Consider the following 26,735-nt stretch of genomic DNA (forward strand, 5'->3'; position numbering starts at 1 on the left):
TTCTCTGAAAAATAAGGAGAGTCGTGTACCTGCACCATCGGGCTGGGGTTAAGAGTAAGAATTAATATTCATAACACATTGAGAACAGTGCCTGGCAGCGGTAAGCACTATTAAGTGTTAGCTATTATTATTATTAATGAGCTATACATCACTAGACAGTTACTGAATAGACATTTGTCAGGACTCCTGGCGGATTTTCTTGGGAGAGTGTTCCCTGGACTCCCTTCTGTGAGCTCTCGGTACTTCTCTGTACCATATAGAAAACCTCAAGGACTGTAAGAATGTGTGCACTTATTTCTCTCCCCATGCCCCTACCCCGCCCTTTGGAATAGATGCTCCTTGAGAGCTGGGGCTAAGGTTTTGTAGATGTGATGACCTGGAGGACAGCAGGCTTTGAATAAGCATTTGCTGGACTGAACACCCAGTCCACGCAGGGCCCTGGGGGGCTCCAGAGTTGCAGAAGTCTTGATGACTCCCGCCGGAAGGATGCCCAGGCTGTAGGAGTGAGCTGCAAGCTATGTTCTCAAGCTCCCTCTGGAATAACCTTCTCCATGGTTCCCCAGCTCAGGTGCCACTGACTATCAGAACCTATCACCTGACCTTCCTGGGAATCCCTGTCAACCACTTGCAGAGAACCATAGGATGTCCAAGCTGGAAGGGCCCTTGGAGACCAGCGGCCAGCTTTCTCACTGCATAGATGGGAGGACTGAGGGCCAGAGAAGGCAAGTGCCCAAAGCAGGGACCGTAACCTGTGTCTTCTAACTCCCTGGGCTCCTCTGATGGGAAAGGCAGGCGACCATAAATTCATACAGCCAGCCTTGATCAGCACGTTGTGAGCAAACCCAGCCATGCATTCCACCACTCCCGGCATTCCGCGTTTCATTGCGCTTTGCTCTATCGCGCTTCGCAGATGCTGCAGTTTTTATGAACTGAAGTGTCGTGGCCCCGCTGCATTGTCAGATGATGGTTAGCATGTTTTAGCAATGAAGTATTTTTAAATTAAAGTATGTACGTTATTTTTTAGACATAATGCCATGGCACACTTAATAGACTACAGTATAGTGTAAGCATAACTTTTATATGCGCTGGAAAACCAAAAAGTTCATCTGGCTCATGTTAGCAGGATATTCACTTTACTGCATTGTTCTGGAACCGAAGCCGCAATGTCTCTGGGGTCTGCTTGTATTGCTATTTCAGAACTGTTCTTTTTTTTTTTTTTTTTAATTTTGTTGAAGTGTAGCTGATTTACAATGTGTTAATTTCTGCTGTACAGCAAAGTGACTCAGTTATACATCTATATATATATTCCTTTTCATATTGTTTTCCATTCTGGTTTATCACAGGATATTGAATATAGTTCCCTGCATTTCAGTACTATTCTTGAGCAAAAACCGAGCATAAGCCTCTCAGGGTTTACCCACTTCCTCTGCTGGTCTGGATGCTTCTTTGTGTCTCCACAGGACAGGGGTGGTGTGGTGAGTGGAGAGAGCGTGGGGTTAGAGTCAGACACACCTGTGTTTGCACCCCAGCTGTACTCCTGGAAAGCTGAGTGACCTGGGAAAAGCACTTGTGGTCCTAAAACCTGTTTCCTCTTCTGCAAAATTAGGCTAAATGACAGCAGGCTCATAGGGTTGTCGGCTTCAGCAAAGTAGACTAGTGAAGATACCTCGTGTCGTGCCTGGCCTGCAGTAGGTGCTCAGAGCCTTTGAATTTCCTTTCTCGTGTCTTCAGTAGGAGTGTGTTGAACCTGCACAGATGGCTGGCATGTGGGGAGAATGGCCTGTTGGCATTCACTGGAACTCAAGCTAAAATGCAACAACATAACCAGACATTTTATTACATTCCAAAAATATTTACCAAGCATTGAATATTGAGTGAGAATAGTCATAATACCTAAACTTTTATAACAGTGGACATTTTACCCCGTACCAGGCACTAGGTAACGGACATTAAATGTCTAACTTTTTATTTCCCCCACAGGCATTCTATTGAGTAGATATAATTAGGCTCATTTCACACTGAGAATATTGAGAGTGCAAGTGTTAATGAAGTGACTGATATTACACAGCTAGTTAAATGGCAACACCAGGTGGGGTTCCTGCCTGACCCCAGAGTGCACACGGGGTGTCCTCCTCCCCTGTGCTGGGCGCTGGGGCGGTGCTGACAGGCGGAAGCTGTTTGTGTTACATTCTCTGCCCTGAAATAGCACGTAGGCTCAGAGGGAGACAGTCTGTGAACCAGCAACCATCCCACCTGGCAGTACGAAGTTTGTACCAGAAGAATAATTAATGTGGGAGAGAAGGAAAAATGATTCTTGCTGACTCCAGGCATCAAAAGGAAGTCAGAACCTCTACACAGGGACGTCTCATGGCACCAGGCGTTCCTAGCAACACCTAGGAGGCCGCTGTTTATTATCAGGTCCATTGTAAAATGGGGAAACCAAGATCAGAAAGGTGTGGTGACTTGCCCGAAGTCACACAGCTAGGAAGTAGCAGCGTCTGGACTAGACTTCCTTTCTTTCTGTCTCCTCGGCATCCTTCTGCTTCTTGGCTCATGAAGGGATCCACAGAGGGGGGCTGTGTGAGCTGTAACTTAGAGGATACATACGGTTCTTTAGAAAGAGGAGGGCAGGCCCGGAGGAGGGCAGAGCACGGACAGAGGTACTGAGGTCGGACCCTGCCTACAACAGGCAGCGTTGGGCATTGGCCCAGGTGGTTTCCAGATGCGGGTGGAAGGACAGATGAGGCAGGGTGGTGCTTTGGGCAGCGTGCCTGGGAGCTTTCCTGGGGACTGAGGCAGGCGGGCTCTGCCTTCTCCACTCGGGTCCGAGGCCCTCTGGTGGTGCCGGCAGCTGCAGACAGACACTACGCAGGGCTATTATTGATCCCTGGAATCCCTTTTTGCATGCCAGCACCCTCCCTCCATGTCAGCTTTGCAGCCCAGCACAGATTGAGCGGCAGCTGAATTGACATGAGTTGATTAAAACTCCCAGTAATTATGGGCTCTCGACCGGCCCGGTTGTCCAAATCAATGTCAGCAGTAATAGACAGGCCCTGTTGACAGATTGAGGCTGAGCGGGAGGGGGCGGGGGCCGGGGAGCTTTCCCCACTCACTCCCATTCCTGGCGGTGCTCCAGAGGCCTCCTGGGATAAGGAGCAGTGGGCTCACGCAGTCGCTAATCAACGGGGCGGTTCTTAGGAAAGGACTCAGCGCATGGGATGCTCACTAACCTCGCCAGCAAAATGGGTGTATCTCAGAGGCGCCTCTGAGTTTTGTTGTGGGGATTTGTAGAAATAGCATATGGGAAATATGCAGCCCATGGGAGGTGCTCGATAAATAGCCTTTCATTTCCTTCCTTGCTTCCTTCCCTTCCTCTTCCCAGGATTCTGTGTCTGATCTGTGCACCCAAGACTATCCTGCCAGCATCCTCTCTGAGTCCCCTCGTTAACTCATCATAGGGACCTTCCCATAAGGTGCTCAGAATCCTTGTGTAGCCCAAGCCAGTCTGAACCGCTTGTGACATCACAGGCAGGCCGCCTCCATGTGGATCAGGGGAAAGAGCACCTCATTGACAATTTAGGGAATCTTCAGTGGTGGGCACAGCCTGCCTCTCCCTTGCTGTGTGACCTTAGGCAAGTCACTTGGCCTCTCTGGGCTTTAGTTTCCTCATCTGAAGAGTGAACAGGATGATACTGGTCCTACCTTAGCGTTGATGGGAAAAGCAAAAGCTGCCTGTGGCGGTGTTCTGCCTCCTCTCCACATGTAATGGGTCTCCTTCCATTGCTTTCAGAATGTATTTCCTATCTAGGGGAAAGTAATGAGCTATCCACAACAGGAGTTACCGCTTTTTGAGCACCTGCCATTGTGGCAGGTCTGGGGCAGGTACCTGATCTAGTTTGGTTCTCTCACAAGCCCAGAGAGGTAGGAGTGACTCTCTCCAGTGGAGAGATGTGGAAACCAAGGCTCAGGGAAGCCAGGGCACACAGCGAGGAAGTGGTTTGGCCGGATTTCACTCGCAGCTGTGGGGATGCTGTGTAGCTGCCAGCGTGCTCAGCCTTTCATTCACGCCTAAGCTCACAGTTGCCGTTGTCTCGTTTAATCTTGACCGTGATCTTATGGGGCAGTGCTACTGTTAGGAAGCAGCGCTCTTCCCAGGAGGTAGTACTATCATTCCGCTTCCATTGGCAATGAGAGAGAAAGCAAACGCTTACAGAGCCCTTGGAGGAGGACAAAGCTTTGCCCGTGGTTAGGCAGGTTTGGAGGCATCCTTGTGATTTCTTAAAGTGCGCTCCCTCAATCAAAGGAAATTCTCCATTTTCTTCTGAAATACTTTAGACCTAGTTCTCCCCTTTTCAAGATCCATAGTGGCTTTGGTACAAACCCAAGCAGCTCAGAGCTAAAAGGCTTCTCCAACTTCCTATTGCCCAATTCCTTCATCTTACAGCAGAGGAAACAGACTCAGAGGGTGGGATGCGCTTGCCTGAAGCCATCCAGCGAGTCAGAGACCGACGCCAGGCAGAACTGGAACTCAGCGCTCTGGAGAGCCTTTCCCATGCATCTCTAGAGGGCTGGCTAGGATCTCGCTTCTTATCTCCAGCATCCCATCTGCCTCCCGCTTCCACTTTGAGGACAGGCTCAGAGAAGCCTCGTGATGAGCTCAAGGTGACAGCCAGTACGAGGCTGGGTCTAAGCTGGAGCTCTTTCCATTACCCCATGCTGCCTGTCAGGCCCCAGGTTGTAGAGGAGAGTAGAGGTACCACATTCCTGTCTCCCAGGGCCCAGGGAGGGGCAGGGCTCATCCTCCAGCACCACTGGGAAACCCCCCCAGGCTTATTCACTACATGAGTCAATCCGACCCCAGGAAAAGTTACTCTGTTTTGCAAGTTGGTTGTTTATCCTTCTGCTTAGAACAGCTGGTCCACCTTCTAGACTTGGGGGGTGGGGTGGTAATACAGCTCATTACAAATTTTGTGCTGGGAGCAATTTGCATTCCATAATTAATGAACATTAAAATGCATAATTACAAACAGAAACAAATGGCTTGGTGCTGATGAAAAGTCAGGCTGGGAAGGAGCCAGAGGCTCAGGGGATGGAGGAGGAGGCTGGAGAGAGCAGGGCAGGGCCAGCCTGTGCTGGAAACAGCTGGGAATCCCCCAGTTGCCTCCCCTCCACCTGCTAAGATCCTTAAGGCTTTAAGCCTTAGGGACCCAGGCCCAGGGTCTTCCTGGGGGTTCTCTTCTGAGATGGGGCAGAATGGGGGCTGTGAAGCTCTGGAGCCCAGCTGACCTGAGTTAGACCCCAAGCTCTCTCACCTACTTACTATAAAGCCTCAGGCAAAGGAGCAACACTCCAGGGATTGGGGTTATTCTCAGCTGGACCTGCCCCCTTTCTCCTACCCACTCCTTGTCCCCCAGAGCCCACCTCCCCAGGCTCCTTATGTGAGCTCTAAGAAAGTACTTGGAGATAACTGAATTCACTTACTTCAGTAATCTCTTCAAAGTAGCAAGTCAAATCACTTATTCCTCTGCCAACAACCCTCCAGTGCCTTCCAGTTATACTTGAATAAGCTTGAGATGCCTTCTCATGACAGAAGCCCGGGGTCAGTAACTTTTTTTGTATAAAGGACCACATAGTAAAGATTTTAGGCTTTGCAAGTCACACGTGGTCCTTTTGTGTGTGTGTGTGTCTCATATTCTTCTTTAAAAATCAAACAAAACAAACAAACAAAACAACTTTAAAAATGTAAAGAGACATTTTTAGCTCTGGGGCTGTGCGAAAATAGGCTGTGGGGGGGAGTGGAGTTCTTTTCTCTGTTCCACTAAAAACAACTAAAAACTCTGCAGGTTATATATAAAACAAACTGTGAGAAGTGGAGAGAGGAGAAGGCGGCAGACCAGTTAGGGATTTTGAGACACGAGGAAGGACATGGTGGTCATTCCCTGGGTTTTATTTTTGCCTCATAGGTCCCAAACTTGGAGCTCAAGGAGACAGCAGCTCAGAAAGGCTGATAGATAAAGACACAAACAAGCGAACAAAAAGAGAGAGGAAAAAAAAAAAAAAAAAAAAGCCTGCTTTCTTAAGGCAAAGTATCAGGAAAAGGGCAGCTGACCAAGATAGAAAATTTTAGGTGCTAACCATTCTATTCAGGCCAAACATCACAGAAAATTATAATTTCAAGGATAAAAACATGCCTCCTCCCCCACCCATGCTAATAAAGGCCAAGGAGGGAACTAGATGCCATCCTTTGCAGGCTGTACTGAGACCATCTGCCAACCCAGTTCCCCCTCCCTGCTGGGGTGGTGTCAGACAAGGTCAAGTAAGGAGCCAGGACTTTAATCCCCACTGAGAGGTAATGAGCAACCCTCCTACCCCCATCCAAGGTCCATCCAGTGTCAGTGGAGACTAAATAAAGAGCCTGGACTTCACCCCAACCTTCAGTAATAGGGTACTCTTCCCCTCCCTGCTGAGGTATTACCAGAGGAGACCTAGTAGAAAGTCAGGACCATTGACCATTGATCAGTAGTGATGAAACCAACCCCCACCCCACCCAGATGGTGTCAGTGGGGAACAGTAACTCAGCACACCTAACCATTCCCATCCAGGAAACTATCAGTGGAGTCCTAATAGGGAGTCAGCTTCCCACCACCCCCCAGCAGTAATGAGGACCCTTCCCTCTTGGGTATCAGTGGAGGCCAAGTGGGGAAACTGGGATTCTGCCTCCCCCTGACAATAACAAGGTGTGTCTCCCCTTTCACCTGCTGGAGCAGTGTCAGAAAAAGCCAGATTTAAAAATATATATTTAAGATTCAGAATTTTAAAAATAATATAACATAATGTCCCAAATATCTAGGTTTCCATTGGGAATCACTTGTCATACCAAGAACCAGGGAGATCTCAAACAGAATGAAAAGAGACAACCAGTAAATGCCGCTACCAAGAAAACAGAGATATTAGAATTATCTGACAAATATGTTGGAATAGCCATCATAAAAATGCTTAAGCAAGCAATTATATGCACAAATGGAAAAAAAATCTCAGCAAAGAAGTAAAAGATATAAAGGAGAAGCAAATGGAAATTATGTAACTGAAAAATACAATAATTGATTTACAAAATGCAGTGGATTGACTCACCAGCAGAATGGAGAGGACAAGGAAATAATCAATGAACTGAAAGATAGTACAGTAGAAATTACCCACTCTGAACATCAAGAGAAAATAGATTGGAAAAGAAAATGAACACAGTCTCATGGGCCTGTGGGACTGTGAAAAAAGATCTAACATTTGTGTCATTGGGGGCCCAGAAGAAGAGAAGAAAGAGAGCAGGACTAAAAAAGTACTCAAAGAAATTATGGCTACAAATTTCTAATTTAGCAAAATGACTCATCCTACAGATTCAAAAAGCTGAGCAAACTCAAGGATAAACACAAAGAAATCCACACCAACACATCATAGTCAAATTTCTGAAAATATCTTCAGTTTTTCAAAAGAAAAACTCTTATTAACAAGGAGAGAGAAATGACATCTATAGGGGAAACACAATTTGAATGATGGTGGAATTCTCATAAGAAATCATGGAGGCCAGAAGGAAGTGGCACAACATTTTTCAAGTGCTAAATGAAAAAGAGCTGTCAATGCAGAATCCTATGTCCAATAAAATATCCTTTAGCAATGAAGGAGAAATGAAGACATTCTCAGATGAAGGAAAACTAAGAAAATGTTGTCACCTGCAGACTTAGTCTAAATAAATGGCTAATGAAAGTTACCAAACAAAAAGGAAGTCATAAAAGAAGGGATCTTGGAACACTGGGAAGGAAGAAAACACAGTTAGCAAAACCATAGGTAAATGCATTAGACCTTCCTTCTCCTCTTGAGTTATCTTCATTGTGTTTGATGGTTAAAGCCAAAATGATAGCAGTGTCTGATGTGATTCTGAATACAGTCCACCCAATATCCCCAGGTTTCATATCCACGGATTACACCAACCTCTGATGTAAATTTCCCAGCTGGTTGAATTTGTGGATGGGAAACCTGCAGTTGTGGAGGGCTGAGTGTATTTATTGCACCAGGCCGTATGAGGGACGTGAGCATCGGTGGAGTTTGGTATCTGTGTGGACTCCTGGAACCAATCTGCTATGGATACCAAGGGACAACTGTATATTCAGAGGAATATTTAAGAAAATTATGTTATAAATGGGAGAGGATAAAGGGACATAAAGAGAAGTAAGCTCTCTTTTTTAAATAATTTATTTGTTTTTATTTTTGGCTGCGTTGGGTCTTCGTTGCTGCATGCAAGCTTTCTCTAGTTGCGGTGAGCAGGGGCTACTCTTCATTGCAGTGCACGGGTTTCTCATTGCGGTGGCTTCTCTTGTTGCAGAGCATGGGCTCTAGGTGCGTGGGCTTCAGCAGTTGTGGCATGCAGGCTCAGTAGTTGTGGCTCACGGGCTCTAGAGTGCAGGCTCGGTAGTTGTGGCACATGGGCTCAGTTGCTCTGCAGCGTGTGGGATCTTCCCAGACCAGGGCTCGAACCCGTGTCCCCTTCATTGGCAGGCAGATTCTTAACCACTGTGCCACCAGGGAAGTCCCAAGAGAAGTAAGCTTTCTACACATCACTTAAACTGGTAAAATAATGGCACCAGTACACTATGGTAAGTTATGCATACTAGAACGACCACTAAAAACTTTACAAAGAGATGTACCCCAAAATATTATAGATAAATTAAAAAGAATTTCTAAAAAATGTTCAAGTAACCCACAGGAAGGTAAGGCAGGGAAAGCAGAGAAATGAAAAGCAGAGATGAGAAAACAGAAAGTAAACCAGTGGACTTAAGTTCTAAGCTATCAATAATCACATTAAATGTAAGTGATCTAAATACCCAAATTAAAGACAGAAATTGGCAGAGTGGGTTAAAAATCATGACACAAATATATGCTCTCTACAAGACATTCACTTCACATATAATGATTTAGGCAGGTTGAAAGTAAACAGATCAGAGAAGACATATACATAGCAAACAAAAGCTGGAGCAGCTGTATTAATATCATATAAAGTAAGCCTTAGAGCAAAGAAGGTTATCAGAGAAGGACACTGTATAATAATGAAAGGGCTGTCCACCAGGAAGACATAGAAATCATAGATATTTATGCATCAGACAACAGAGCTGCAAAATGTATGAAGCAAAAACTAATTGAAGTGAAAGGAAAAGTAGACTAATCCACAGTTATAGTTGGATCCTTCCACACCCCTCCCCCCACAACTGATACAACACTTAGACAGAAAGTAGCAATGTTATAGATTAGGTTAGTAACACCTCCAACCAAAAGGATCTAGTTGACATTTATAGAACCCTCTGCGCCGCAACGACAGAATGCTCATTCTTTTTAAGTACCTATGGGACGTGTACTGAAATGGACCATATTCTGGGCCTTGGTAAAAGGCTCAACAAATTTAAAGAATTTAAATCATACAGAGTGTGTTCTCCAGCCACCACAGAATCAAACTAGAAAGCAATAACAGATAACAGAAAAATCTCTAAATACTTGGAAACTACACAACACATTTCTAAATAATGCATGGGTTGAGAGGGAGTCTCAAGGGCAATTAAAAATACATTGAACTGAATGAAATAAAAATAGAGTATATCAAAATGTATGGGACACAGCTAGCACAGTAATTCATCTTCTCCTTAAAGTAAAAGTCTTTATATTTAATGAGGAGGAAATTTATAGCCATAAATGCATACATTAGATAAAAAGTTTCAAATTAATAATCTAAGTTCCCCACCTCGAGAACCTACAAAAAGGAGAACAAAAGAAGCTCAAAGCAAACAGAAGAAAGGAAATCAATGCAATTGAAAACAGAAAAATAGATAAAGTCAATGAAACCAAAAAAAAAAAGGAAGATTCTTTGAAAATGTCAAGAAAATTGAAAAAAGATAAACAAAATAGCAAGACTTTTAAAGAAAAGAAGAGGGAAGACACAAGTTACCAATATCAGGAATGAGACGGATAATATCACTACAGCCCCTGCAGATGTCAAAAGGATTAATAAAGGAATGTTACAAATAGCTATACACACATATATTTGACAACCTAGATGAAATGGATCAATTCCTTGAAAAATGCAAAATATCACGTCACCCAATATGAAATAGATATTTGAATAGCCCTATAACTACTAAGAAAATTGAAATTGTAACTTAAAAACTCCCCCAAAAGAAATCTCTAAGCTTGAGCAGTTTCACTGGAGATGTAAACCTCAGTGTAAGTCTCACGCTTCATACAAAAATTAACTTGAAGTGTATCACAGAATTAACTGTAAAACATAAAGCTGTAACACTTCTAGAACACACACATACACACACACGAGAAAATATTTGAGATTTGAGCTTGGCAAAGAGTTCTTAAGATTCCAAGATATAGATTTTATGATACATAAAAGAGAAAATAACTTGGATTTCATCAAAATTAGAAACATTTGCTCTGTGAAAGCTCAGTTGAAAAAGATGAGAAGACAAATTACAGAGTGGGAGAGAAAATATTTGCAAACTGCATATTTGACAAAAGTCTAGTGTCTAGACTATATAAGGAACTTCCAAACCTTAACAATTAAAAACAAACAATCCAATTAGAAAATGAAAAAAAGACACTGAGAGACATCTCACTGAAAAGGATATAAAGGTGGAAAATAAACACAAAAGATGTTCAGCATCGTTAACGATTAGAGACATACAAATTAAAACCACAGTGGATGGGCTTCCCTGATGGCACAGTGGTTAAGAATCCGCCTGCCAATGCAGGGGACACCGGTTCGAGCCCTGGTCCGGGAAGATCCCACATGCCGCAGAGCAACTAAGCCCGTGTGCCACACCTGCGCTCTAGAGCCTGCACTGTAGAGCCTGCGTGCCACAACTACTGAAGCCCGCGCACCTAGAGCCTGTGCTCCGCAACAAGAGAAACTGCCCCGGTGAGAAGTCTGCACACCTCAATGAAGAGTAGCCCCCACTTGACGCAACTAAAGAAAGCCCACGCACAGCAACGAAGACCCACCACAGCCAAAAATAAATGAATGAATGAGTGAAAAAACACAGTGGAGGTATTACTACACACCTGTCAGGATGTGTAAATAAAATGAAAAATACTGACGACATCAAATGCTGATGAGGATGTGGAGAAACTGGATCGCTCATGTTTTGCTGGTGGGGATTTAAAATAGTACAACCGCCCTGAAAAAGTGTGGCAGCTTCCTAAAAATATTAAACATGTAACAACCGTACAACCCAGAAATTATACTCCATGGCTTTTTTTTCCCCAGAGACATGAAAATGTATGTCCACACAAAAACTTGCACACTAACGTTTGTAGCAACATTATTCATAATAGCCAAGAACTGGAAACAACCCACATGTCCTTCATCAGGCAAACAGTTAAACTATAGTCCATCCATAGCATGGCATAATACTCTGCAATATAAAAGGAACTAAATATTGATACATGAAGACACCTGGATGAATATGAGAATTATGCTAAGTGAAAAAAAACCCTAAAAGGTCACAAACTATATGGTTTTATTTATGTAACATTCTTGAAATGACAACATTATAGAAATGGAGAGCATATTAGTGGTTGCCAAGTATTAAGGAAGGGAGTCAAGTGAGCAGTGGGTATGGCTTTAAAAAGGCAAGAGGAGGAATCTATGTAGTGATGGAAATGTTTTGTATCTTGATTATCAATGTATATATCCTGGTTGTCATATTTTGATATAGTTTTGCAAGATATTACTATTGAGGAAAACTGGTAATAATCTGGATCTCTCTGTATTGTATTATTTCTTACAGTTGCATGTGAATCTATTATAAGCATCTCAAAATTGTAATATATATATAACTAAAAAAAAAAAAAAAGCACAGGCCTCTGACAGGATTTGGCCTAGAGACCATAGTGTGCCAACTTCTGGCTTAAGTGATTTGGTCACTTTCTACATCTCACCCCTTGCCTTGTGCCAACATTGCTTCCCCCTGTCTCACGGAGCTTCAGCTGCATTGGCTTCCTCTGTTCCATGGACAGGCCAACACTGTTCCTGCCTCAGGACTTTCATACGTGCTGTTCCTTCTTGGATAACTCTTCCCACTTACACTCACCTGGGAGATTCCACTTATTATTCAGGCTTAGTTCAAGTGCTCAATGTATGCCTCCTTTATCCCCGTTCACTTTTTATCATGTTGCACTTTTGTTGTACTTTTTACTCTATGAAATAATCATTTTACTTCTTGTTAATCATTTGTCTTCTCCCTAGAATTTAAGCCCCATGAGAGCAGGGTCTTGCTTGTCTTCTTTACTACTGCATGTCCAGCACCCAGCATCTTTGCTTAGCACTGAGTAGATGTTCAATATACATTTGTTAAATGGTCCAAAGAAGGACTCATATGGATGAGAAAGAAAAGATAAACGGATAGTTCCAGTTAGGTTTTATGGGAGGGAATGGGTTCTTTCATTTATCATTTGTTCCACTTACCCATTCATTTATCCTTCATTTATTGAGTGCCTATTGTGTGCCAGGTTCTGAGCCAGATTCTTGGTTTTTTTTTGTTTTTTTTGTTTTTTTTGCGGTACTCAGGCCTCTCACTTGTGGCCTCTCCCGTTGCGGAGCACAGGCTCCGGATGCGCAGGCTCAGCGGCCATGGCTCACGGGCCCAGCCACTCCGCGGCATGTGGGATCTTCCCGGACCGGGGCACGAACCCGCGTCCCCCGCATCGGCAGGCGGACTCTCAACCACTGCGCCACCAGGGAAGCCCCAGAGCCAGATTCTTTAGGTTCTTTTCTCATAGGGTCACCAGAAATGCCTCCCAGAGAGACATTCTTATTTCCGTCTTACAGATGAGAAGCCTGAGTTTGTCTTTGAGGTGAAGCACTTGCCTAGATGCTCAGTGTCAAAGGCCTGTGTGCAATTCAAGACTAACATCAGTCCTACTGGTCCCGTCTTCAAGGTGTTGCCTCCATTTAAGGAAGAAAAGCTGAGGCCCAATTAGGTTCAAGGTCACCGGGCGGGTGAGCGGTGTACCTGAGAAGAGTTCTGATCTTCCTGTCTCTAGTACACCAGAATCTCCGTTTTGCCCCAGTGACATTCATCTCTTTCCTCTAAGAAGACATCCCCGACCCAAGCCTGCCTACTCCAATATTCCCCAATCACATTTGCAGAATTTCCATTTTCCCATTCAAGTTACACTGTGCTTCTTCATGTTTGCTTTGTAACTAGTGCTCTGTCTGACAGATATATGTATTTCTCATTTCTCAAACTAGATCCTAAGCTTCTTAATCATACCCAGAACGACAGCTACCATTTGCCAAACACTGTGTGAAGCACTTGTTACATTTATCTCACTGTATTAGTTATCTTTTGCTGTGTAACAGATTATCCCCAAATTGGGCATCTTAAAACAAAAAGCGTTTATTATCTCACACCTTTTTTTTTTTTTTTTTGCGGTACGCGGGCCTCTCACTGTTGTGGCCTCTCCCGTTGCGGAGCACAGGCTCCGGACGTGCAGGCTCAGCAGCCATGGTTCACGGACCCAGCCACTCCGCGGCATGTGGGATCTTCCTGGACCGGAGCACGAACCCGTGTCCCCTGCATCGGCAGGCGGACTCTCAACCACTGCACCACCAGGGAAGACCCTCACACCATTTTTAAGGATTAGAAATTTAGGAGTGGCTTAGCAAACTGGGTGGTTTAAGAAAATAGAAATGTATTTTCTCAAGTTTCTGGAGGCCAGAAATCTGAAATCAAGATTGTCAACAGGGTCTTCCTCCCTCAAAGGGCTCCAGGGGAGAAAGCATCCTTGTCTCTCCAGCTTCTGGTGGCTGCAGCACTTGGTGACTTGTGGCCACATCGCTCCAATCTGCGCTCTATCCCCACGTGGTCCTTTGCATGTGTGTAATTTCTCTGTGCCTCTTTTTTATAAGGACATTTGTGACAGCATTTAGAGCTACCTAGATAGATAATCCCCATTAGTCTCCTCATCTCAAGAGCTTTAATATAATTACATCTGCAAAATAACGTTACCATAGAAGGTAACATTCACAGGTTCCGAGGGTTAAGATGGGGACGCATCTTTGGGAGCCATTATTAGCCCTGCCACACCACCCCATAGGTTTGCCATAAGGATTAACTACGTTAAATTAGATACAGTGTTTAGATTATGCCTGGAATATAGAACATATTGTTTTAAAGAATAAAAGTGGTAGGGAATCAGTGGGGGGTGGGAAGAACTGTGAGTAATACCCCGCCCCAGATGTCTCCTGTTACCTGGTGAGAAGGTCAGCCCTTCCTTCCAGCACTCACCCCTACATCTCTGCAGACAGATGACCCGGCCCCAGGTACCAGCACACAGCTCCCAATGACCCCATGACTAGGTGCCTTTCTGTCTGACAGTGAATGTTCTGAGACAAGCAGGGGCCTCCTCTAAGCTTGTATTAATATGTACAGCACTTCACTCCCATAGAAAATTGATTTTTCTTTTTAAGCACAAAATGTAGCCAGTTTTATAACCTTTCTGCAGCTTGACAAAGGCCATTTATAACCAACTGTCTCTGTCACCCTTCCTGGCGCCAGTCTCAAATGTCTTGAATAACTCTCTCGTGCATCTGTAATTATGAATTCTTCTTAGGCAAAATTTAATTTCTAAGAGAGATGACCTTTTTTGGTTATTGTGGTTTTTGTAAATTAATTTTGGGGTGTGTGTTTTGTTATTGATGTTGTTCAGGATGACGGCTTGGGGAGGGGACGAGGGAGCTGGTTGGGAGGAGAGGAACGTTGGGAGGGCGTTTTAATCAGCGATGTCCAGTGATAGATGAGGAGGGCCGGGCTCTGGGTGTTAATCTTGGTGGACAGGAAATGCCAGCAGGGTGACTGAAATTAAAACCTAGTACCTCATTTTCTCTCCCAAACGCGGGAGAATTGGAACTTCTTCTCCATCTGCTGGACTGGAGATGAGCTCAGCCTCATCAAATGATGGGAAACTAAATTAAATAACTAGGTGGTTCTACCGAGGGTATAAGAGCCTCCATTTACGGAGCACTTAGCAGGTACACCCTTAGCTGGGCACACCAGAAGAGCATTCGACTGAGGTCACTCAAGGTTGGAATTGTTGAGCTTTTAAGGGACCAGAGGGCAACCCGTTTGGTTACCTGGAGGAAAGTTCACATGGCCTGGCAGAGGGTTTGATATCATCTGCAGAAGACCTTGGCTGTCAGCTTTAGGAAGATTCGCTTTGTTGTTGTTTAGAATTCATTTATTTATTTAAGCTGGGGAGTGATGCTGCTTAGAAATATCACTCTGGAGACCATTAGGAGGATGGTATACAGCAGGCCAGACTGCAGGCCAGCAGACTGGGTAGGAGGCCTTTGTAAAGATGCAGGAGTCTCATTTAGGACTTCAGGTACTAGGATGGAGAAGAGGTGACACATTCAAGACAGGAAGGAAGAGAACTCACATTTGATGAGTACCAAATTTCATGCCAAATTCTAAAGTAAGTTATGCAGCCCCTGTGGTCCAGCTTAAGCTTGACAACAAATCCACAGATGCAGGTGCTAGGCTCGTTTAACAGATAAGGAAGTTGAATCTCAGAGAGGGTGAGTAACTTGCCCCAGATCACACAGGGAGAAGGAGAAGATCTGGAACTTAAACTCATATTGGTAAAAGCTCTTTAAAATATATCTGGCTGCCTCCCATGGTGACCCTATTGGACAATAATAATAAACACAATAATGATGATGATCCCAGCAATATTAGTATTCATAGCAGCTCACTTTTTCTGTATGGTTGCCGTATGAGCCACAGAGTTCTAAGTACTTTGCACACACTGTCTCCCTTCATTCTCATAATTTTACAAGATATCGACAAAAGCTCCATTTTACAGGTGGGCACACTGAGGTTCGGAGAGGTAAAGGAATTTATCCAAGGCCACACAGCTATTAGGCGGTCAAATGAGACTTTGAACCTGTCTCTACAGTCCCGACACCCGCCCCTTTTCAGAAGGTGGGAGGAGAGGGCGTGATGAGACCCTCCACTTCTTCAGCTGTAACCACCCTGTTGCTGTCTCTCTGAGCAGTGCCCTGAGGAGCTGAGGCCCATGAAGGACGGCTCCGGCTGCTATGATCACTCCAAAGGCATCGACTGCTCCGATGGCTTCAACGGCGGCTGCGAGCAGCTGTGCCTGCAGCAAACACTGCCTTTGCCCTACGATGCCACCTCCAGCACCATCTTCATGTTCTGCGGGTGAGTCTCTGTCCCCGAGGCCCGGCCTCTCCCTTCACAGCTGTGGGAGGGATGCAGGAAAAAGATCAGGAACCACAGCCTGGCCCAGCTGGGACTGACCTTCAATGAAATGGCCTTTCTTCCTCTCCTTTTTCAGCCCAAGAGGAAAAAGGCAACAATATAACCTTTGGTTGGGGGTTGAAAAGAAGAATGGAAGAAGAAAAATAAGTAATTGATTAGTGGTTATGACAAGTGGAATCCTTGCTCAGGCTACATCCTAGGGTCAGGATTTTTTTCTGCAAAAGTCTCTTGCCCCTTCTGCATCACTCTGTAGCCACGGTCAGTGTATTTTGGAGACAAAAGCAGGCACCGTGAAGGTGTCCCTGAGAAACCAGGAGGTGTGATGCTTAAGAACACGGGCTTAGCCTGGGCTTTCAACTTTCTTTCTGCAGGGATTAAGCAGTGCCAAGTTCAGAGGTTACCCCCTCTTTGTCCTAATGCCCCTGTCAATAATGATAATTAATTGGGGGAGCTGAGGTGGAAAAGAAACAATGCAGGCAAAGCTCAAAGTTCTCGCTCATGCTAAGAAATCAGCTGAGTTTTAAACTTAGTATGAGACTGAAAGAGGGGGTCACGTTAGGACCAACTTGCTGGGTGACCTGGGACAAGTCACTGTCCCTCTCTGGGCTGCAGTTTGACGACTTGTGAAATGAGATCTTCGGACAACGACGCCTAATAGTTGTTCCAATTTATCTTGTCCTCCTTGTTGAAAAAGTCTGCAGTGGGAGTTACCTCTGCCATGGAGAGCTTCTAGCATAGCATTTGGTCCTCAGCAGTCACTCAAGAAAATGGCAGCCTTTTTTCTTCTCTTCATTCCCTTTCTGATGATGTCTTCATATTAGAAAATTTGCTCATTTTTTGACATTCTGTGACTCAGAAAAATAATTCTTTGCTTGTGCAAGATGGTTGGTCATTGAAGGGTGCTCAGTGCTTTACTAAGATAGAAAAGCAGAATAAAGTGTAAACAAACTTTTCAGTCCTGCGTATTACGAAAGAGGAGGTGGGGGAATGTGTATGGGTTTAATCTCAGTTTAACAGAAAATTACCTTTACCTGCATGGTTCTAGTCCATGGGGTCTGGTTTTCCTTCTGCGGCTAATGTCAGGGTCTCCCTACCCCAGCCCCAGTTACACTGGGTGCTGCAGGCGCCCTTGAGCCGTTGTTAAAGCAACTTGCCGGAGGCCCTAGATATGTATCAGTCAGATAAATAAGACATAAAGTATTGTATGCAGACATGAACTTTAAGGGTCTCTCCTCAGTTTAAGTGACTGCAGGGCAGTGTTGAGTAAATTATGCGTGGTACTTAACATCTCTATGCCTCAGTTTTCTCATCTGTAGAAAAGATGATAATAGCATCTCTCTACAGAGTTGCTATGAGGATTAAATGCATTACATTAATTACATCACAGTTTACATTACTATTTCTAAAGTCCTTTGGAACAGTGCCCTGCACAGAGTTAGCACTAGTGTGTATTTGTTAAGTAAAATAGCTAAAGTGAGTGATAGTAATGACAACAGCCCTCCACTTGCTCAGTGACCTGAGGTGCTCAACCTCTTAGTTTCCGGGTCTGTGAGACACGGACAAACTAACCTTTCCTACCCAGAAAGGTCTCTTAAAGTTTTAAGTTAGACTGAATTGGGAGAGGGTGCTGTGAGCTGTTGAAGCTCGTCCAAATGCTGATAAACAGGACAAAAAAACGAGACTAAAACCCAGGTCTCCTTAAACCAGCTGCAGTGTCAACATGCTTTGAAAATTGTCTATTAAGGATGCAAATGAGAAGTTAGCCACACTTGTTAGAAGCACTGTAAACAAAACCATTAGCAGGTACTTGTGTGAAAGCTGGTCTAGAGAAGTGGCAGGCTACTGAATTAAACAAGGAAAACAAACCCTCCTCCAGGGGACTTTGTCGACTTGCTCAGAGCTCTGTGCCTTTTCTGAGAGTTTCCTGGGTAGCACAGGTTTAATAAACCTATTTGCAGGCAGGTTAATAATAGCAGCTAACACTTATTAAGCACTTCCTACATGCCATGACTGTGCTAAGTACTTTGATGACATTAGCCCATTGAATTCTCATACCAACTCTACAAGGGAGGTACTAGTATTATGATCTCGATTTACTGTCAAGAAAACCAGGCACAGAGGGGCTCAGTGACTTGCTCAAGGTCACACAGCTAAATAAACAGGGGCGTCGAGATTGAAACCCAGTCCACGGGGCTCCAGTATTAGTCAAAACAGATCTGATATCACTCCTGGCCTCTGGCCACTCCCGGCCATGTGGTTTTGAGCAAATCACTAGACCTCTCTGAGACTCTTGTTTCATGTAGAATCAGATGTGATTGCAGCAGCATTGTGCGGGTTAATTGAAATCACATGTGCATAGAGTCCAGCACGTGTAAGCACTCACTAAATGGTAGCTATACTTAGTCTGATAGGTATAAAGCCATCTCATTTAATCCTCCAATGACTGAATTGTATGTCCCGTTTCCTGTTCTGTCTCCAGCACATGAGAACAGTGCCTGACACGTAGTAGGTGCTCAATTAATAATTGTGAAATTAAGTTCCTCAATTGACTCGGCTAAGGAAGTTGTTCACAGTCTGGCCTTTTCAGCTGTATTATCCAGTTACGTCCCCATTCCCGAATTAGGCATCTTGGCTTCAGCTTCTGGAGTGTTCAGCATTGTTTCCTCTGCTTCTCCTCCTCTCTTCCCCCCGCTACCCCCCATTCGTCCGTGGCCGTTTAGCTTGAATGCTCTGTTTCATCTTCAAGTCTTGGTATAGATCTTAACCTTCTTCAGCCAGTCTTCTCTGAGTCTCAAGAGAAGTCCAAAAGTGAGATGTGTAGTTACCGTGGAGCTGGGCATATAATGCCTTGCCCTTTAAAATGGATACCATTTAAATGTTGGCTTAATATTTACCAAATCTTAATATTTATAGGAAAGACTGTTTTTCTTGTCTTATATTAGTTTGTTTTTTTTTGTTTTTTCTTTTCTACCCATAGGGCCTTCTTACCAGGGAAGGGCCATTGACATTTTGTCTTCAATTCTAATTTATCCCAGTGAAATCTTGACACCTCTTGCAGACTGGACCGCTGGCTGGCTGTTCTGGTTGTCAGCCCTAGTCAGGTCAAGTTCCTCAAAACTGAGTAAAGCATCCTTTCTCTGGAGTCACACAGCCCCCTGCCCCAAGCTTCTCACTGTCGCAGCCTCACTGCTGTGTTGACTTACCTGCTTTCCTGTCTGGTCCCTGTCACACTGCAGACTCCTCATGAGCAGAGAGTAGGTCTTAATCACCTGTGTGTCCCCGTTGTCACTGCTTGCCCAAGGACTTTTTCAAAGCCATAACTGTCGAATTAAAGAATTCATCCACCTAAGATTTGCTGTCCCAACTCTGTGCCTGGTCTTTTGTGGGGTGATAAGAATGCAAAGAAGCATTGAGTACAAGTCCTTGCCCACCAGGGGCAAAGTGGACTCTGAGGACAGGTGTTTGAGCCTCACTTGGTCCTGATTGATGTTGATAGACTACAGGTAACAGTAGGATAAGAGAAGCAGGTGGATTTGAGATAGGTTGAAAAGGTCATTGTATACTAAGATGAAACATTTAGAATGAATCTTATGGGTGAGGAAGCATTTCTTCTCTCCAAGACCCACACAAGTTACCTAGCAACCAAGTTTGTTTCATTTGTACAAGTGTTTACAGCATATACTGCGCATTCTTCCAAGAGAAGTTAATATTATCCACATGGATCCAACCTATAAAAAATGGATAATATAAAGATATGACAGGACGGATAAGAGCCATTTGTAAGGAGAGAAAGGGAAAGGGAGAAAATGGTTTCAGGAGCCTGAAATGGGAGAATTACTCAATGTGAGATAAGTTTAGCACTGTTTGTCTTGGCAACCAAAGAAAGCAGAAAAAAACTTGGTGGATTATAGAATTGTCCTTGCTTGAGAAAAGGAAGTTTGCAGTTTTGGGGGTTTTGCTTTGCTTTGTTTTGTTTTCCAGAGGATGTACTCCTTTTCCTGACATAATTTGCTAAGAGAGATGTTTCCTGTATATACCTATATAAGAAGTAGTGAACAATGCCATCAACAGTTTTGAGGTTTCAGTCTTTCTCACATCATTTAGAGGAGAAAACTGAGGCCCAGAAGGGTCTCACAGCCAGTGAGGAGGTGAAATTGGGATAAGAGATGTCCCAGGCTACTCTATTCTAATCTATTGAATCTATTGAATATACTTAATATATATTATACTTAAATATACTTGATATATATATATATATATACTTAAATATACTTGAATATACTTGAATATACTTAAATATAATTTACTTTAAAGTGAAGTGAAAATGTATGTAAAAATACGGACGCAAAGAGCACATCCAGCCTCAACAGTCCTTGCTAGGCTATCTGTTTAATGTCATTTTTATGTGATTTTAGGAGGGAGAGGAGATAAATACATTTTATTTATTTATGTGTTTAATAGCCATTGTTAACTGGAGGCCTCTTATTTTCATTGCCAAAGCTGAAATTGGCTCTAATAATGGAAAACACTGACCTAGAGAATGCAGACAGAGACTTTAACTTTCACTGTCAGTAACTAGTTGCAGAGGTATGGGGGATATTCACTCACGCACTTGTTTTGTTGTAGTTTCAAATTTTAGGCTAGGCCTGACCTCTGACCTCTCCGACTGCTAATGGAAAGATGGGGCTTTACCGCTCAGAGTGGACGTAGAACGTGCGCTTGCCAGCTTCTTGTCACAAAAGTACAACCTTGCACTCTCAGCTGTTTGAAACATTTGCAAGAGCTCAGGTGCGAGACATACTCACAGACAACTGATGGAAGCACACAAAGTCCAGCCATTCATTCAGACAGGTGTTTTCCTATGTGGGTCCTGTGAAACATTAGTTCCATGAGATGCTCAAAGACAGAAAAAGGGAAGTTCCAGTGGTCAAGCCCACATGGAAGGTCTGCCCTCTAGAACTGTCTCTTGAAGGTTCACAGGGCACCTGAGGATAATAAAAGCTCGAAGTCCTGCAGTGGTCAAACATATCATATTTTGTTGGTTCTAAAGTGCCCAGATTTTTCCACATTTTAACATTTTTGAAATTAGGATGTATTTTACTATTGATGGTTTGACAGAGTTTAATTAAAAATTGTTTTTTCTTTCTTAGCGTTAGGTGAAATGCTAGTGTTTCTTATAGGTGTTGAGGGTCTTAGAGTAGATAAAATATTTTATATAATTTAGCCCAAGGTTCTCCATGGCATTCCCTTCCCTTCCCTTCCTTTTCCTCTCCTTCCTTCTTTTCTGAATAATACTCTTGAGTATGTTACCTTCAAAATGGCTTTTCTAGAAACTCTAAATTTTTCCCTTGAGTGAAACCTGCAGACAGAGGCCACTCTGACAAGAGTTTTACTAATCTTCACGCTGGTTAATGTTGGGACAGTCCTGAGAACCTTCATGAGAAACATTAGTGGGGTCCATGTGGCTGAAGGCCTTAACTGCTAGGTCACAGAGGGCCCTGGTCCTGATTGACCCCAGAGTGGGATTTCTTACAGGTGTCAGGAACAGCAAAGCTGAGAAAACGCCTGCTTCTCTCTTGCCTTGGTGGTAGGATGCTAAGATTCATCCCTAACCTTAGTCCAAGTCCATGTGGTATGCAGTTTCTTGAGCTCTTCTTACCCTTAACTTTGCTCTAGTCTCTTTTTTTTTTTTTTTCTGGGATTTGATTCCCTTCCCCATTTAAAAAAAAAGTTTCTAGTCTATGCATTTCATTACATAATTGTATTGATTCCATAGCCATTGAGGAATGAATGAATGAATGCGCAGGTAACTACGTCAATAAATAACTAAATACCCTGCCTTGAGAATGTGTATAAATGCCATTTCTCTTAGGCCCCAGTTTCTGTTTTTTGAAGAACAAGCAGACTGGAAGCAGTCATTTGTGCTAAAGTGGAAGGAGCCCTAGATTTGGAGGAAGAAGATCCAAGTCCAGGTCCTGGCTTTTCCAAAGCGCTCGTGTGATCTTGGTCAAGGGATTTAAAATGCCAAGCCTCAGGGTCCTTGGTGGCAATGTCAGAATGAAAGTACACATCTCATGGCATTGCTGTAAGGATTAAATAAAACATGCTCTTGGCTAAAAATGTATAAGATTTTGTGGTACGGGCTCTGAATCCCCATCCAATTCTAGTATTCTCTGTAATGTGATGGGTGTGTTCAGGGTAACACATTCACAGCCTTCAGCTAAAATGCCCGGTTTGTATCTCTGTACTTATTTTATTTTATGTTTTTCATTTTGGCATATGTATAAATATAGTTTCATGCAGATCTTGGCTGGTTTCCTGTGAGCCTACACTCTTTAGAATTTCTGTAAGAAAATCTCCCAGACGACAGAATGTTCTAAAGGAGCTGTATAATTATGTCGCATGGTACAAAAATAAGATTAAAAAAAAAAAAATAGAAACCAACAACTAAGTAGACCTTTGCATAAATCATCCTGTGCCCTGAGGTGGCTTGAAGGAAAGAGTTGCTCACGTTTTAAAACTCAAAGGTTCATTTGCATTTATGAGTTCTTTCTCTCTCTCTCTCTCTCTCTCTCTCTCTCTCTCTCTCTCTCTCTCTCTTGCTCTCTCCTTCTCTCTCCCCCTATATCTCTAAGGGTCTTACTAAGCGAACCCAGCCTTTTATCTCCCTTCCTTCCTCTCGTGCTGAGCCACAGTCTTTTCTCATCCCCATGCATCTACAGTTGTAATATGGCTAAAGTCGTACACACACACACACACACATTCATATACACACTTCTTGAAATAGGAACTCCAGGTTTAATTCCTAGCACCACCATTGCCAAGGTATATCTCCATGGGCAAGTCACTTCACTTCTCTAAACTTCAGTTTTCTTATCTGAAAATGGGAGCAACAACTCCTTGTGAAGGTTGTATATTAGTTTCCTAGTGCTTCCGCAATGCATTACCACAAACTTAGTACCTTAAAACAATACATATTTACTATTTTATGGTTCTGGAGGGCAGAAGTTCTAAAATCTAGGCATCGGCAGAACTTCAAGGCCGGAGACATAGTCTCTGTGTCTGCTTGTCTGTCTGTCTCTTTCCTCTGCTTCCAAGTTATATCTCCTTCTCTGATCCTGTCACTCTTCTCTACCTCATATGCTCCTATAAGGACCCTTTTGATTACATTGAGTCCACCCAGGTAATCCAGAATAATTTTCCCATCTCAAAATTCTTAACTTAGGGCTTCCCTGGTGGCGCAGTGGTTGAGAGTCCGCCGGCCGATGCGGGGGACGCGGGTTCGTGCCCCGGTCCGGGAGGATCCCACATGCCGCGGAGCGGCTGGGCCCGTGAGCCATGGCCGCTGAGCCTGCGCGTCTGGAGCCTGTGCTCCGCAACAGGAGAGGCCACAACAGTGAGAGGCCCGCGTACCGCAAAAAAAAAAAAAAAAAATCAGAAAAGGGTAACTCTGTTGGCTTTAAGAAATCTGGATCTAGAAAGAGGCCAGCAACTAAGATCTGAGAACCACTGGAAGTAAATGTACATTCTCTGGGAAGTGTAAATTGGCTAATAGATGAAGCACAATCATAGGTAATACTAGCATAATCACAGTAACATTAATCATCATCATCACAGTAGCTGATGCATTAATTGGCCACTACATCCTAGATCCTATTTTATCCTTTATGTAAGTTATCTCTAATTCTCACATCAGCCCTATGATAAGGATTATTATTATCCCCATTTCATCGATAATGACACTGAGGCCTAGGGTAGTTAACAGACTTGATCAGGGTCACACAGCTGGGAAGTGGTACAGCCTCTGTTTGATCACAGCTTTAAGTAGATCCAGAATCTGAACTTGACATTTTGTGCCTCCTTTAGGTAAGGGGGCCTGGAATGTCAATAAATTCACCAAAGTAGAAATTATACAGGCTACATTCTCAGACTAGACTGTGTTAATATTAGCTATTAACAGCAATCTATCTAGCATATGAATCTATATATTTGGGAATTACAAAAAGCAACCTTCTAAATAACACTTGGGTAAATAAAATCAAACTTAAATGATCACCTCTTTAGCAATGAGCAGGAGCTGGAAAGCTGCATATCAAACTCATGGAATAGAGGCAAAGCAGTAGTCAGAAGCTCCATGACATTTACGAAGAAGAAAGAAAGACCGAAAATAAACAAATGAAGCATTCAACTCCAGAAGCCAGAAAAAGAGTTATAAAACAAACTCAGAGAAAGCAGCAGGAAGGAATTAATACAAGTAAAAGCTGAAATAAATGAAATAGAAAAAAAAAGGAGCCTTGCCAATAAAATGCAAAAGCTTCTTCGAGGGAGAGAGAGAGAACACAAACACATTAGTAATGAGCTAGGGACATAACCGTACAAGCACAGAAGATAAAACAAATTTAATGAGAAGACTGTGTGCAAATTTATGCCAATAAATTTAAAAGTCTTGATAACATGCATTATTTTCTTAGAAAATATAAATTACCAAGTTTGAGTCATGATGCTGTAGAAAATCTAAATAGCCAAATATAATAAGGTGATAAGAGAGCTAAATGTCTACAATTAAAAAGAAGACATCAAGCCCAGGTGATTTTATATGCAGGTCTTACCAAATCATCAAGGAACGGATAACCTCTATCTTATGTAAACTGATCCAGAGAAAGAAAATAAAGGACAGTTTTCTAATTTATTCCATAATCCTAGCATAACCTGAATACCCAAACTGTCCAAATATATACTCATTCATCTGGTTGATGTATTAGAACTGATGGGCTCCTTCTGTGGTAGGATGAAAAATCAACTTTCAAAAATCAAGAATAACTTTTCTCAATATTAGCAATAACTAACTAGAAAACATAAGGGAAAACAAACATGAAAACTGATCATATTCCTCAAGTGGAAAATACTGTAATAATAGAAGCTGTCACTCTACTACATCCTTGTGCACGCTGTATTTCAGACACAACTCATTTAATCCTCACAGTGGCTCTGTGCGGTGGGAACTTCTTCATAGATAAGCAAAGGAAGTACAGAGAGGTTAAGCATTTTGTCCAGGGTCACACAGCAAAAAATGGTGGAATCTGGATTTGGACTATTGTGGTCTGGATCCAAAACACCTGCTTTTAACCTCTACCATAGTGCATTGCATAAATACCTATGAATAAACCCCCAGAAGATATGTGCAATATTTTTATGACCTAAAGTCTAAAACTTCAGTGAAGGTTTTAAAAGAACACTTGCTAAATGGAGATGCAAACTATGTTTCTGAATTAGAAGACTCCGAACTGTAAAGATGCTGTATCAATCAGCCAGGATAAGATAGGCTATGTTGCTGTAACAAGTGAAGCCTCCCAAACCAGGAGATTGTACACAAAAGTTGATTTCTGGTTCACACAAGGTCCATTGTAATTGAGGCAGCATTCTTCCATCCTGCAGTATTGATCTGGAACACGTGATCTCCAAGCTTGCCATAGCAAGGGAAGAGAGGGCTTGAGAGTCATGCAACATGTTTGTAAGGGCTGGATCTGCAATGACTTATATCACAGCAACACAGATTCCATCTCTCAGAATCCCTTCACATGGTCCCTTAAACCCAACTGCAAGGGCAGCTTAGATGCGTAGTCTACAGGGTGTCCACAAAGAGGATCCAGTGTGGTGAACGTAAGACATCATCTCTGCCACAGTTGTCAACAGTGCTCAGCACAGAGTTGACTCTCAGTGCGTATGTCTTACAGGAAAAAAAAATTAACAACTTTGCCCCGTTTAGTCTACAAATTCAATTTAGACAACCCAAAATTCCACTAAAGTTTTACATGAAATTTGACAAAACAACTCTAAACCTTATCTGAAGGGAAAAATGAGTAAGAACAGTGAGGAAATTTTGAAATAGGAAATTAGTGTTCTTGACAGGGAGAAGACTTACCTTGCTACATGCAAAACATGCCATAAAACTCTATTAATGAAAATAGTGCTGAATTATTGCAGGAATATACAGATAATTAAATAAAATTTCCAACTGTGTATATGTGGTACATATAAGGATTTAATACATGACAAAAAGGCATTTCACACTACTTAGGGAAGGGATGGCTCCTTCAGATGCTCATCTACCCATTTTAAAAATAATTAAGTTAAAATAACCACTCCCACCATGCACAAAAATAAATGCCACACAGATTAAATAGCCAAAGATGAAAAAACTATATAAATACTACAAGAATATAAAGAAAGATTGGGTTTTTTTAGCATCTTTGTGGCTTCCTAAGCATCACACAAAATTCAAAAGCAATAAAGGACCAGGATAAAGAGGTTATAAGACATCAAAAGCAATATTAAAATGTAAGTACAGACTGGAAGAAATTTTGGAAGGTGAAAGATAATTACTGAGAAAATATGCAAAACATA

At 43.0% G+C, this 26,735-nt stretch overlaps 1 protein-coding gene across 2 annotated transcripts in view; it reads left to right on the forward strand.

Annotated features, from left to right (window-relative positions):
- The window catches only part of ASTN2 (astrotactin 2), a 912,541-nt gene that overhangs the window by 569,669 nt on the left and 316,137 nt on the right, over nt 1-26,735 (forward strand). For both annotated transcript variants that reach the window (XM_060013324.1, XM_060013323.1), the window contains exon 12: nt 16,105-16,271. In XM_060013324.1, the coding sequence (XP_059869307.1) occupies nt 16,105-16,271 (167 nt within the window). The remainder of the gene's footprint in view (nt 1-16,104; nt 16,272-26,735) is intronic.

Source organism: Delphinus delphis, chromosome 6 (assembly GCF_949987515.2).
Source record: "Delphinus delphis chromosome 6, mDelDel1.2, whole genome shotgun sequence".
Taxonomy (NCBI): Eukaryota; Metazoa; Chordata; class Mammalia; order Artiodactyla; family Delphinidae; genus Delphinus; species Delphinus delphis.